General features: G+C 35.5%; 1 protein-coding gene across 1 annotated transcript in view; it reads right to left on the bottom strand.

Annotated features, from left to right (window-relative positions):
- The window catches only part of RFX6 (regulatory factor X6), a gene marked incomplete at both ends in the record, with an annotated part of 63309 nt that overhangs the window by 15522 nt on the left and 32033 nt on the right, over nucleotides 1–15754 (bottom strand). Inside the window, 4 exons of the mRNA XM_080700520.1 lie at nucleotides 82–131; nucleotides 2730–2843; nucleotides 2958–3035; nucleotides 7456–7563. Coding sequence (XP_080556646.1) covers nucleotides 82–131; nucleotides 2730–2843; nucleotides 2958–3035; nucleotides 7456–7563 — 350 coding nt within the window. The remainder of the gene's footprint in view (nucleotides 1–81; nucleotides 132–2729; nucleotides 2844–2957; nucleotides 3036–7455; nucleotides 7564–15754) is intronic.

The following is a 15754-nucleotide window of genomic DNA, read 5'->3' as shown; positions in this document are numbered from 1 at the left end:
CTACCTAATATTTTCCTTAATAAAATGTATGAGGTGAAATCCTATACTAAGAAAGAATTATATTTTATTCATGGACCGTACCTTTCAGGCATTTCTTGCATTGTTGCAGGAATGAGTACATCTGTAAGAACCTAATCACAGCAAACACAGTTAACACAAATCTTTACTATTTTTTTCTGTTTTATTTTATTTTTAAATACTTTTATTGGTTCATCGTAGTCTCACATTATAATGTAGTTCATAGTGAATGTGACATATATACATATAGCACTTGGTGAGCTTTCCTCTGGCTCCCTTTCCATTCCTCCCCTTCCCCATACATGATAGACATATTGATTGTTATTTACTGTTCTTTTTAGCTTCCTGGAGAATAACATGATAACTCTTTTCTGAAAGTTGTAGTGTTATCTCTGAAATGAGTATATATGTGTGTTATATGTGAATGTATATGAGAAAATAAAACAAGAAACAATATTATGTGTGCCCAGTATGTTAATTATCAATGAAGTGGCCTGGGTAATAATATCCCGTTCCATGGATGAGAAGTAGACCACCCTGTAGAAGTGGAGTGAAGGTCTGCAACTCATCTTCACTGCACTCACTGTGCTGCCCTGCATCCACCATGAAGAACTGAAACTAGGTTCATTTATAGTTTAAAGTTAGGTATTGTGATTCCTCCTGCATGGTTTTTCTTGCTGGGAACTACTTTGGCTATTATGGATTTTTTGTTGTTCCAAATGAATTTAAGGACTGATTTTTCTATGTCTGTGAGGAATGATCTTGGTAATTTGATGGGTGTTATGTTTGAACTAGGTTCATTTAAAGACATCTAATCATCGGGCATGGTGGTGCATGCCTATAATCTCAGTACTTGAGAGGCCAAGTCATTAGGATCACAGATTCACAGGTTCGAGGTCAGCCACTGCAGTGTACCAAGACACTCAGCAACCTAGTGACATCTTGTTTCAAAAACAAAACAAACAAACAAACAAAAAACCCTGGGGGTATAGCTCAGACATAAAATTTCCTTCAGTTCAGTTACTAGTACCACAATAAAGAAATGAATAGACATTAAATTGAGGCTTTTTGTATTGAAATATTTTTAAAAAATCACTTGTGAAGGCAATGTGTTTCAAGGGTATTTCTTAGAAGAAACGAACACAGTCCAAACAACTTTGCATTAAATGGTGATAACTGTGTGTACATTAGCTCCAGGTCTTTTCTATGCTTATAGCTATCTCTGTTCTCCTTTCTGGCTGCTTCCTCAACTGTTAAACATTGCAATCAGTTAGTACAAACTGAGCCTTCTCTTTAAATAAGGGCATTCTTTTAAAAAATACTCTTCTTGGTCCATTGTATCCATATATCATTTTAAGGCTTAGTCTGATAGAAACATAAATGCACATAGTACCTGGTGCATCTCCCTTCACATTCCACTAGCTTTCTCCTTCTTCCATTCATAATTTAAAAATTAATATTGATAGTTTAGCTGGGCGTGGTGGCGCACGCTTGTAATCCCTGCGCTTGGGAGGCGGAGACAGTAGGATCGCGCAGTTTCAAAGCCAGCCTCACTGGCTTAAGAGACCCCGTTTCCCATAAAAATATAAAAATAGGTCTTGGAGTGTAGCCTGGAGGTAGAAGGGCTTCCGGGAACCCTAGTACCACCAAAAAAAAAAAAAAAATTAATACTGATAGTTTCACAGATAGCCATAAAATTGTTTGAATTGTTCCCTTCATCAGATTTCCCCTTTCTCCTCATCTGCCTCTGCAAGTCCACTTCTATTCTACTGGTGACTTTCTTCATTTATCTGAAGTCTTTGTTTCCCAATTTCTCAGATAAAAGAAAACTTATAACCCTCTACTTCCTGAGACTGGCTAATCTCCATAACATATTCTCTACTTTCATCCATTTTTCTGCAAATGATATAATCTTGTTCTTTACAGCTGAGTAAAATTTGTCTTATAAATATTGCATTTTCATAAAAAAATAGAAATGCAAAAGAACACTCACTCTCCTTTGTCCTTCTTCAACTTGAACTTGACATAAAGGCAGGGAATTCCTGCACTTATGCCTATATTCTCTTTTCCTGTGATAAGGAAGAACTGTACAGAGGAAAAAATATGGGCTAAAGCCATCCTTTCAGTTCTTGGTCTGCACAATAGCTTCTGGACAGAGTCGACTTCGCTTCAGCTTTACTTTTCTACAAAGCAGAGAACCTGCTAATTGTTTGGCTGGAAGGCCAACACATTCTTCTTTACTTAGGACGATTTTGTGATCTTTCTGAAGACACTTGGGGACACTCTATTTGGTTTAAGAACAGTTAATACATTAAAGATAGGTGTTTCTAAGATTTTCAGGTTATTAACTTTATGAGGGTACCTAATTCTGCTTTTTTATAAAACACATATTATGAAACAGCCACTGTATTATTTTAATCTAAAAATGCCTTGGAGAGTCAATAAAAATTTTTCATGTATCAGCAAAAATGTTACATGTTGAGTCATTCTTACCTGTAAACAGAAATTGAGTTTTTAACTAAATGTTAATGTCTATTAAAATACACACTGTTACATATACACTATTCACATACGTGTTTTCTCAATTGAAAAAATGATAGAGTATCTCCAACCAGAAATAACACTTTTATTGCAAATATGTTGTAAGAGTTTAGATAGGATGCTATTTAAACAATAAATGGTTCATGTTTAAGATATCCAAAAGAGCTTACCTTATAAAGAATTGAGTCACAGACACAAAAAATATCAATAATAACCGGATTTTCAAGCAGAGGAAGAAGATGATCAGGCATTCCTTGCCAAAAGTGTAATAAAAAATGCTGTATCTATTTGTAGAGCAGAGAATATATATTAAGATCTTTCCTTAACATGAACTCATTAAGAACAGGACATGAGAGTATGTATAAGCTGGTCAAGAAAGTGTTCTTTGTCACTCTTACCTCTTCAAAGTTTCCATTAATTGCATTATCCAGGATACACTGACAGTGTGTTTTGTACATCATTATGAGTGTATCAACCTATTTTCAGGAAAAAAACAGTTTAATGAAAGTATCTTTTAATACTGCCTTCATTTGTTCATTCGACATACATTTTAAGCTCCTGTGGTATACCTGGCTTTATATCCGAAGATGAGAACTCAGGAATAAAAATATAATTCTTATTTCAAGGATTTTATTGCCTTGCCAAGGGATAAAGGCGAGTAAATTGACAACCACAGGGTGGCATGATAAGAATAATGAAATAAGGAGGTGGTGGTGTGACCCAAAACAGCATCCTCATTTTCTGTAAGGATTTTTTTTAAATTGGGAAACTAAGCATGAGATGACAAAATACATCAGCTCTCCACAGCGTTTTCATAAGTGGATGCTTGAAGCAGTGTCGCCCGGTGATTTCAATTTTATGTTCTGAAGTCTGCTTAATCTGAGTGCCCAGCTGCACTGTAACTGACTAGATGGACTGTTCAAGGCCCCAAGCTTTTTATCTTTTTGTAAATAATAATAGCATGCTACTCATATGGTGTTAAGAAAATCAAATAAAGCAAGACATGATGCACACAGCTCTGTGCGTGTGCCTGGTACACAATGAGACCTTCTGAAGTATCATCTAGAATCAGCAATAGCATAAAGTGGAGCATTTACCAGAAAAAAAGGTTTCAAACACTGAGTGTCTACTACGAATAGTTTCTATTTCCAAGTTACTATGTCTCTTTGATTTGTATAATGTAAAAAATTTTAAACAGTTGAGCTAGTATGTAGGTGAGCAATAAAGCACTTTCCCTGGGTTCAATGCTGACACTAAATAAATAAGCATATTTTAGATTTTGCTGTGGATTAGAACTAGATAATATTCTAGCAACTTAATGATATTCAAACTAAAATCTTTAGTTTGAATGCTAGAAATGTCCACGACCTGTTACTGGATGTGTGATATACAGGGAAAGGGGCATCGCTGTAATGGTGAAAGTGAGTGTCTCCTCTCTGGATTACCTGGATCTGAATCTAGATCACTTACTATCTATGAAACATTAGGCAGGTCACATACCATTTGTTTATGTGCTTTAAATTTCTATCTGTGAAACTGGCATGATGTGTCGGTAAAAATATTATAGAGTTGTTATGAGGTCTGAATGAAGTAACCTATATAAATAATTTTAAAAATCATGTTATGCATTAAGAAATTGAGGGATGTTAGATATTTTGATCACACTGGAATGCAGGGTAGAGGTGGTGATGGGCTTTTCCATCCCAACACTTTGCATTTTTCCTTTTAATCCTGCAGCCAGTGAGAGCACACACCTGCGTGGTCTAGCTCACAACTAGATAATGAGGACATGTCAAGTGTCAACCTACTTCCAAGGAGTATACTGACCACAGGATACCTTCAGCAGGATATGCTAGATCAATGCAAGTGAGACTTTCTCTGTACTTTTGATAGTGCTGTTCTGTTGTTAGATGGATCATCAAGATATACTTCTATTTTTGGTGCTATGGGGGATGGGAACCCAGTGGCCTTCTACCTCTGGGCTACACTCCCAGACCTATTTATTTTATATTTTATTTGGAAACAGGGTCTTGCTAATTTGCTGAGAGCCTCACTAAGTAGCTGAGGCTGGCTTTGAACCTGCACTATCTCCTGTCTCAGCCTCCCAAGTGCGGGGATTACAAGCGTGTGCCACCACACCCGGCCAAGATACACTTTTGAAATGAGGGTAAGGTCAGCATAAAAAATGGAAGTCATAAGTATTGTCAAAAATTTACCTTTAGAGCTCTAAAATCTACTAAAGTAAAAGTAAGCTCTTCTCAAGTCCTTCTAATTGTTTATGTCAAAATATATTTCTTTATATGCAAATCAAAATTATTAATCTTACTATTAGTACCCCGTTTGTTTATTTAATACTGGCATAGTTTTAGAGCAATAAATTTTAATTATAGTATACTTGCATTCTTGTGTGTATTGGGGAGGGTACTGGGTATTGAACCCAGAGGCATTGTATCTCTGAGTGACATCCCCAGACCTTTTTTCTGTTTTTGTTTTTCAACAAGGTCTCACTAGGTTAATGAGAGTCTTGCTATATTGCTGAAGCTGATCTTGAATCTGTAACCTTCCTGTCTTAGCCTCCCAAGTACTAGGACATGTGTCACCACACCAGGCTCTACTTGCATTCTTTTTTGGGGGTTTTTTTTGGTGGTACTGGTGTTCCTGGAAACTCTTCTACCTCCAGGCTACACTCCCAGACCTATTTTATATTTTTATTTGGAAACGGAGTCTCTTAAGCCAGGGAGGCTGGCCTCAAACCAGTGCCATCCTCCTGTCTCCGCCTCCCAACCTTGGGGATTACAAGCGTGCACCACCAGGCCTGGCTACTTGCATTCTTTATAACCATGACTTTACTTTACTTGATTTTCTGAGAGTAGGTATCACATTAGAGAGGGCAGGGGAGGCTCAGCACCATTAAAGGCGGTGAGCTTGAGCAGGGATGGGGTTGAGATGCTGCCTGGAGCACTAGTATGCTGAGACAGAGTGCAGGGGCTTGGTTTTGGCCCACATCTCTCACTGGGCTCAGCCTCTCAATGAGCAGTCTCTGTTCTTTCTGTCTTAAAACTACAGGTGGTTCAGCCCCACCCTCTTTCTAGGACTTAACCTGAAGGAACTTCGCTACTGGCCATTAAGGGAAAGGACAAAGAGGAGTGTCATCTCTGACACACAGGAGGGACTCCAGCGGGATGAATCTAGAAACCAGAGGTCTTAGTATTCTCTAGTTCCATCCATTTTTCTGCAAAAAACATACTTTTGTTCTTCTTTATGGCTGAGTAAAATAAAAATAAAAAAGGAAGAAACCAGGAGCTCTAAAGCTCCTCAGTACCTAAGTGAGACAGGATCTATTTGTCTTGCAAGTTAACAAGTAAGGAATTTCTTGAAGTCCAGCAAAGACTGAAATAAACCACTGAAGCACATTCTTTGTCTCTCTGTTTCTCTCTCTCTCTCTCTCCTCTCTCCTCTCTCCAGGTATATTTACACAGTAAACATCTTCATTCTATGTTTGCTTGTAAGCAATCCTTTTCGCAAAGGACCTAACAATACCCTCCCTCAAAGAACCCAAGTCTTACCATGTTCCTCAAGTTTCTCCACAAACTGCCACATGTTAACAATTATTGGCTGTTTCTTGAATATGAAGTCACCCATTATGTGTAAAAGTTTAAAAACATGATGGAAGAAGAGATTAGAAGGAAGTGGATATGTTTCAGAAAACTCACTTGAATTCATCTTCTGAGAATAATCTTTAATATTTTACCTATTTTTGAGGTACTGAGAATAGAACCCATGGGCATTCTACTTCCAAAGTATACGCCCAGCCCTGTTTTTTTTATTTAATTCTTTATTTTGAAACACGGTCTATCTAAGTTGCAGAAGGCCTCACTAAGTAGATGAAGCTGTCCGTGAACCATGATCCTCCTGTCTCCACCTCCCAAGTGCTGGGATTACAAGCGTGCATCACCACGCCCGGCTATCAAAATGAATCCTACATAAATTACACTACATAGCTACTTATCATAGCTTTGTTTTTTTAAAAAAAAAAACAATGTGCTTTATATTTTCTATTTCTTCAAAAAGTCCATTGCTAATGTAAGGAAGATGGACATTAGTTAATATATTTCTCTATTTTTACACCTCGAAATATGAATCAACTCAATATACTGTGAGGTATTTTCCTTAAATGCTAATAAAAATGATCTTTAGTTAAAAGAAACATGAAAAGACCATTATGCTTTGATTTAATAATGGTTTCTGCACGTACAGAGACAGGCCCCCTATAATTGACTCTAGAAATGCAGAAATAGAAGAGGATTTAGCCGTAGACTTTATTACATGAGCATTGAAAAGTCACGTTGCGGATTACTTATAAACTGAATCCAATGAAAATACTTCATCGTTAACTTTTAAAAGAACTGCACATGTAGGGGACCACAGAATTTTAGAATTTAAAACAGTTTTCTTTCATCTTGTGTACTCTTTGAATTCTCTAAGTATCGCCTACTCAGTGCTAGGGATAGATTCTATCCTAGAAAAATGCTTGCTTACTATTTGTTAAGATGAAATAAAGCGAACTGAAAACATAAAATTTACAACCAAAACACTATTTGATAAATACATTCTTGAATTTTCTTCCTTGATATAGTTTTAAATAAAAAATAATCTCTAACCTTTTAAGGTTTATTTTACCACTTCTGATTACATACCATCATAGAGATGGTAAATAATTAATTGAAAAGTGTTTAATCGATGTCAGTAAACGTTTGTCTCTCCTATAAATCAGTCAATTCTGTTTGATTATGCAGATTTCTAACTGCTTCCTGCAAGTGCCATGGGATTCCCAGCAAATCGAGATATGGAACCAACATATCAGAAAATCAATAGAGAAGTATCTTTAATTGTTACCTTGTCCTTAGAAAGGCATCCCTGGTACACAAGGTGTTGCGCGCTGGGGAATTCTGGAAGAAGCGTTCCCGTTTTTGAGCTAAGAGAATATTTACGAGTGAAACCACCCTATAATTTAGAAAAAATAAAAAGAAGTATGTCATTATAAGCTATATAGATCAAAATACAACTCTAATAAAATTGGAGCCTGTACTCTTTCATTCTTCATCATCCTCCGAACATTAGAAGTGAAGAGATTTGAATAAACTATACTACAATTCTGAATAAACTAGACATGTCAGCCAAACTGCTTCCTAATCTTAAATTGTTCATAAAATACATTTTGCTTGACCTCTAAGTTTTTTTTATTTATATACTAGTAATTTGGACTTTTCCATATTAACATTTTCCCAATTCAGTTCAGATATTTGCTGTTCTTTCACATCTCTAATGGAAAGCACAATTCTAGCAGTTTTCTGAAAATTGGAAAAAGTTATAAATAAATAGTATACAACACTACAGTGCATCTGTAGCTATAAGAAACCTACTCAAAACTGCAAGTATGCCCTAGGCCATCAAAGACTGCTCCAGTTCTGCAAACAAAATTTTAGCAAAGTAGATTATAGTCAAAAGTTGGGGCAAAGAATAAAATTGTGGCTAACATAAAGGATATAAAATGCTTCTGGAAAGGATAAAATTTTGTTCTCTTCTAGTTTGACCACGCTTATTTTTTCTGAACTTTTTGTATTTCTTGTTTATCTCTGTCATACTAAATATGTTTACTAGAATAAGATTTATTACTGACATAGATAGGTTGGGTTTCTACCCTGTCTTATCATTCCTGGCTTTTGTGGACTTTTGCAGACTTATCATGGTAGAACAGAAAAAAATTCAGAAGGACTTTGGAATCTTAAATATCATGAACTTAAAACCTCTGGTTTCATGTTGACTGATTTTTGATATGAGCTTTTAAACAAAATTTATATTAAAAACCTGGTAGAAATCTGCTGGGCATGGTGACACACACCTGTAATCCTAGTACTTGGAAGCTAAATGGAAAGATTACAAGTTTGAGGCCAGCCTTGATTTGGAGATTCTGTCTCCAAATAAAAAATAAGATGATGGGGTGTAGCTCAGGTATAGGAAACTACTGGGTTAAACCACTAGTGTGGCAATAAAGGTAGAAATCTATTTTTTTCAAATTAGGTGGCAAATTTTAGCCTTAACTTATATTTTTAAGTATGATGGTTATTTATATTAAATAATCTTTAAATTAATAAAGAACTATCTCATAAATAGGTAGCATAAACTAATATAACAGCACCAGTGATCTCAACAAACTCTATATAATCTGTCTTAATAATTCAAGATATATTTCAAGGACTTTCCATGCTCTAGGTTTGCCATATATGAATACTACTTGTCATTGTACTATCAAAGAATGATACTATAAATCAATAAAGTAATAAGAGTGCAAGAAAATAAAAGTAATTTAATTTCTAATGGAATGAAATGGTATACAAAATATAAAATTAGTATTTGATATAAAACATGACAAAATGCACCTAATTCTTAATAATTCTAATTTATATTTTTATAAATTTTCTTTCAGTTGAAAAGTCTTATTTATTCCAAGAGTAAATGGAGAAATAGGGAAAGAAAAATAGAAAATGTAGCCGGGTGTGGTGGCACATGCTTGTAGTCCCTGCGGTTGGGAGGCTGAGACAGGAGGATCACACAGGTTTGAAGCCGGCCTCAGCTGGCTTAAGAGACCCTGCTTCCAAATAAAATATAAAATAGGTTTGGGAGTATATCCCAGAGGTAGAAGGCCCCTGGGTTCCATGCCCAGTATCACCAAAAAAATGTAAACAAAAATGTCAATACAGAATATTGTGTTAAGTTTTAAGTTAGGAATAAAAGAATAGTTTTATTTCCATTAAGGAAATATAATTAGTAATCAAAATTCTTTCCACAAAAGAAAAAAAAAGGCCTGAAGAATTTAATAGGATTTATTGTTTAGAAAAAAAAGATATTCTCAAGCTTAAAATATATTTTTAGATAAGAAAAATAAGCACTTCTAAATTTACTTGAAAACATATATGCCTTGTCAAGATGAGACTGAAAATTAAAGATAAATTATGGGTCAATTTCACTTAGTACAATGCTTGCAATAGTATCAAAGTATTAGCAAACTAAAACCAGGGGCATATAAGAATTATTATAGTCAATTCACCAGCTTAACAGAGGAAAAAAGGAGTAATAGTATATGTTACATAATTCTCTCTAAGTTAGAAATAGAGAAAAACTATCTCTCACACACATCTTAGTCAATGGAAAATATTATACAAATTATCTTGTAATTCACAAATAAGATAAAGTTGTCTGCTTTCACTTCTTATTCAACATTATACTGACATTCATAGCTAGAGCATTAACACCCAAAATAAGTAAAGAAAAAATAAATATGGAAAAGAACAAATAAAACTAGCATTATTGGGGATGGAACTCAGGAGCATTATATCTATAAGCTACACCCCAGTCCTCTTTTTTTTCTTTACTTTAAAACAGTATCTCACTGAGTTGCAAAAGGCCTCACTAAGTAGCTGAGGCTGTCCTCGAACCACGACCCTCCTGTCTCAGCCTCCCAAATGCTGGGATTACAAGTGTGTGCCACCACGCTGGGTTCCAATTAAATTTCTAAAGTCAAGAAACAAACATTAAGAACATGCAATAAAAAGATAATGCATCAGCAACAAACATTAGAAGATTTCTAAGAATAAGTATAGTAAAAGAAATGCAAGCATTTAAACAAAATGATTAAACTTTATCAAAAGATATTAAAGAAGTTGCAAAGAAGATTCAATGTTGAAGCCGGGCGTGGTGGCACACACTTGTAATCCCAGCATTTGGGAGGCTGAGAAAGGAGGATCGCGGTTCGCAGACAGCCTCAGCTACTTAGTGAGGACCTTTGTAACCCAGTGAGACCCTGTTTCAAAATAAAGAATAAAAAAAAATAGAGGTGAGGGTGTCACCATCCTTAAACCACACACACACACACACACACACACACACACACACACACAGATTCAATGTTGAGAAAAATATCAGTTCAACACAAATTTATCTTTTCTTCAATAAATCCTAATTAAAATTCAATTCAAGTTTCCTGTAAAATATAACAATCTGATTTTAAACTATGTGGAGTTACAAAGATCAAGGATAGACACAACACTTCTGATAAAAGAGAACCTGACAGGAGGATTTGTACTCTCAAACTTGAAGGTTTATTATAATATTTGACAAATAAAACAGGATATTAGCCCAGGAATCAATTAAAAGAGCATTGAGATGGAACCGATAGCTCAGAAATATCCCTTGAACACATGATAAACTGAAATTACAGATTAGCTGAGATAAAAATGGCTTTCTGCTTCATATTACTTGATAATATGTGGAGGGTGGGGAAGATCCTGGGAAGAAGGTAGCATAGGAAGCACTTTTTAAAAATACTTTTCATCTCTATAATTTCTTTTTTAGGTTTTCTATATTTTAATAAGAGGGATTCAAAAGCATATTTGATTAAGCAGAAGAATCATTGAATTAAAAAAGTTAATTTAACTTACAAAGCCTTAAGAACAAAAAATAATTGAAGAGAGCCTAAAAAACATGTGAGATGCCATCAGGACAACCTACACCTGCTTGTACGAGTCCCACGTCTCAGAAGTAGGAGGAGCGGGGTTTGGGAAGAGAATCTTTGAAGAAAATATGGCTGCAAATTTCTCAAATTTGCTGAAATGAATATAAACACCCAGAAATATAAAAAATAAAGCATGATGAACTCAAAAGAGACCCACTTCAAGAAATAATCAAACTGTGTAAAGACTTAAAAAGAAAGTAAGTCAGAAAGACTCTTTGAAAATAGGAAGAGAGAGGTGAAATCATGTACAACTGATTCTCAATAAGCTCATGAGCAGATTTTCACCAGAAGCTTTAGAAATCAAATGGCAGTGGGCTAATAAGATGCTTAGAGAACAACTACTCTGTCAACCAAAACTACTTGATCTGGCAAAAGTGCCATTCAAAATTGAAGAATGTCCTTCTTTTAAAAGAATAAATAATATTTCATGTGTGTGTGAATACAGTTCCTTTGTCCATTCATTCCCTAATGGGCACCTAAGCTGTTTCTATATTTTGATTATTGTAAGTACTTTCTGAACAAACACGAGAGTAAAGATACTTTTATGAGATGGTGATTCTACCATTTGCCATAACAGGGGTGAACCTGGAAAACATTATACTATGTAAATAAACTAGACAAAAAAGAAGACAATTATGTGATCTCGCTTATAAGTGGAGCCATCTTTTAAAAGAAAAATATTGAACCAATCCAGGTCCACATCAACAGATGAATGGATTGCAAAACTCTGTGAAATACACACAATGGAATTCTACTCAGCCATAAAGAAGAACAAAATCATACCTTTTGCAAGAAGATGGAAAGTCCTGGAGAGCATTATGTTAAGCGAGACCAGCCAAGCACAGAAGAAGAAGGTACATATGTTTCCGCTAATATCCCCAAACTAGGGAATCCAGAGGATACCAGTGGTACTCCAGATAATGGAGGGGAAATACCAGCAAAGTTTGAATGGAAAGATAGGAGAGGAGGAAGGCTGAACTTGATTAATGAGGGTCCACATCTGAATATATGTAAAATTATGAATATGGCATGGTTACCCGGGACAATCATTGTTTTATTGCTGGGAGGGGGGAAGGGAAAACAGGGGCGGGAGGGGGGAGAGGGCATCAAGTATAGTTTAAATGTATACCATTTATGTTCAATAAAAAATTTAAAAAAATCCTGTAGATTCTATCTTGGTCATGATGATATTAAAATATAAAAAAAATAAAAAAAGATCAATTATAATCTGAATGTGTTGTCTCACACTTGTAATCCCAGTACTTGGGAGGCTGAGACAGGAGAATCACTGGTTCAAAGTCAGCCTCAAAGAGGAAATAATGATAGACAACATTTATGCTGTAAACATATATGCAGCTACTTTTATAAAACAAACTCTTTATGACATTAAGTCACACATAAATCCCATTACAATAATACAGGGTGACTTCAACACCCCTCTCATACTTCTAGACTGATTTTCTAAACAAAAGACTATAATGGAATAAAAGTAGAAATCAACTATAAGAAAACCCAAAGAAACCACATAAACATGTGGAGGCTGAACACCACACTGCTGAATGAAGAATGGGTTATAGAAAAAGTAAGGGGTGAAATCAAGAAATCCCTAGAAGCAAACAAAAATAGAGATACAACATACAAAAACCTCTGAGATACCTTGAAGGAAAATTTGTAACACTGAGTGCCAATATAAGAACAGAAAATCACCAAATAAATAACTTAGTGACACACCTCAAAGCCCTTGTAAAACAGAAATAGTCTAACCACAAATCCAGTAGAGGACAGTAAATTATTAAAACCAAAGCAGAAATCAATGAAGTAGAGAATAAAAAAACAATACAGAAAACCAACAAAACCAAAAGCTTGTTTCTCAAAAAATTAACAAGATAGATAAACCACTAGCCAGTTTAACCAAAAAAGAAGAATCAATCCAAATTACAAATCAATCCAAATAAGAGATGAAAAAAGAGACATTGACACCGACAGTGTACAAATCCAGAGAATTATCAGAAACTACTTTGAAAATCTATACTCCAACAAAATAGAAAATCTTGAAGAAACTGACAAATTTCTAGATAAATGCAACCTTCCGAAACCGAGTCAAGAAGCTATAGAAAATTTAAACCAACAAATAGCAATCAAAGAGACTGAAGCAGCAATAAAGAACCTACCATCAGATAAAAGCCCAGGACCAGATGGTTTCCCTCAGTGAATTTTATAAAACCTTTTTAGAAGAGCTAATCCCAATATTCCTCAAGCTATTTCATAAAATAGAAAGAAATGGTACTTTCCTAAATACTTTCTATGAAGCCAACACCACATTAATATCAAAACCAAATAAAGACAGCTCAAGGGAAGAAAACTACAGGCCTTTATCACTGATGAACTTAGATGCAAAACTGCCAAACAAAATACTAGCAAAACACATTCAAAACCACATCCAGAAAATCATACACAGTGACCAAGTAGGGTTCATCCCAGGGATGCAAGGCTAGTACAACATACAAAAATCAATCCATGTAATTCATCACATAAACAGAACCAAAGACAAAAATCACATAATATTTTCAATAGATGCTGAAAAAGTATTTGACAAAATCCAACACCCATTTATGCTAAAAGCACTGGAGAGAATTGGAACAGAAAGAACATAACATCATAAAAGCAATATAAAATAGACCCACATCCAACATCATATTAAATGAGGAAAAGCTGTGAGAATTCCTTCTAAAAACAGGAATAAGAACTGGGCGTGGTGGCACACGCTTGTAATCCCAGTGCTTGGGAGGTTGAGACCGGAGGATTGCACAGGTTCGAAACCAGCCTCAGCTACTTAGTGAGGCTCTTAGCAACTTAGTGAGACCCTGTTTCCAAATAAAGTATAAAATAGGTCTGGGAGTATAGCCCAGAGGTAGAAAAGCCCCTGAGTTCCACCCCCAGAAACACACACACACACACACACACACACACACACACACACACCCGGAATAAGCCAGGATGTCCATTATCACCACTTCTTTTCAATATAGTCCTAAAGACTCTGGCCAGAGCAATAAGGTAAGAAAAAGAAATCAAAGGAGTACAAATAGGAAAAGAAGAACTAAAACTTTTGCTATTTGCAGATGACATGGTACTATACTTAGTATATAGTACCATGACATCTGCAACTAGACCAAATGCTTATAGTACTGATCAACAAATTCAGCAAAGTGTCTGTATACAAAAATAATCTTAGAAAATCAGAAGATTTACTGTATGGCAACCATAAATCAGAAAACATTCAGAAAACACTTCCACTCAGGATATCCCACAAAACAATAAAATACTTAGGAATAAAAATAACCAAAGCCTGGTGTGGTGGCACACGCTTGTAATCCCCCCACTTGGGAGGCTAAGACAGGAGGATCGCGCAGGTTCAAAGCCAGCCTCAGCTACTTAGTGAGGCTCTCAGCAACTTAGTGAGACCCTGTTTCCAAATAAAATAGAAAATAGGTCTGGGAGTATAGCTCTGAGGTAGAAAGACCCTGGGTTCCACCCCCAGTACCATCAAAAAATAAAATAAAATAAATAAACATAACCAAGGAGGTAAAAGACCACTACAAAGAAAAACATAAAACATTGAAAAACCAAAGAAGACCTTAGAAGATGGAAAGATCTTCCATATTATTGGATAGGCAGAATAAATATAATCCAAATGGCCATTCTTCCAAAAGTGGGCTACAGATTCGATAGCCACTATATCATCGAGGTCATTCCTCACAGAAATAGAAAAATCAGTCTTTAAATTTATTTGAAACAACAAAAACCCAGAATAGCCAAATAGTTCTCAGCAACAACAACTATGCTGGAGGCATAATAATACCTAACTTCAAACTATACTACAAAGCCATAGTAATAAAATCAGCATGGTACTGGCACAAAACAGATACATAGACCAATGGAACAGAACAGAAGACTCAGAAACAAATTTGCACACTTACAGCAAATTGATTTTTGACAAAGAAGCTGAAAACATACACTGGAAAAAAGATAGCCTTTTCAACAAATGGTGTTGGCGAAACTGGTGAACCATATGCAGAAAAATGGAAATAAAACCCACTCTCTCACCCTGCAAAAGAGTCAATTCAAGATGAATCAAAGACTTGGAAATCAGACCAGAAACCTTGCAGTTTCTTGAAGAGGGTATAGGTCCAACATTGCAACACATAGGACAGGTAAAAATTTTCTCAACAAGACCCCAAAGGCACAAGAAACTACAAGGTGAATCAATAGTGGGACTGCATTAAACTGAAGAGCTTATGTACAGCAAAGGAAACTGTCAAGAACCTCAACCGAGAGCCAACAGAACGGCTGATTTTTGCCTACTATTCCTCTGATAGAGGACTAATATCTAGAATATACAGAGAACTCAAGAAATTCAGCACTAAGAAAAAACCCAATCAAAAAATGGGCAAGTGAACTAAATACACACTTCACAAAAGATGAAATTCAAATGGCCAATAAATGTATGGAAAAACGCTCAACATCATTAGCAATCAGAGAGATGCAAATCAAAACTACCCTGAGATTTTACCTAACTCCAACTAAAATGGCAATAATTCAAAACAAAAAAACAACAAATAC

The sequence above is a fragment of the Muscardinus avellanarius genome (assembly GCF_963383645.1).
Source record: "Muscardinus avellanarius genome assembly, chromosome: 8".
Taxonomy (NCBI): domain Eukaryota; kingdom Metazoa; phylum Chordata; class Mammalia; order Rodentia; family Gliridae; genus Muscardinus; species Muscardinus avellanarius.
Note: the sequence above shows the minus strand (reverse complement) of the source record. Positions and strands in the feature narration are given on the sequence as shown.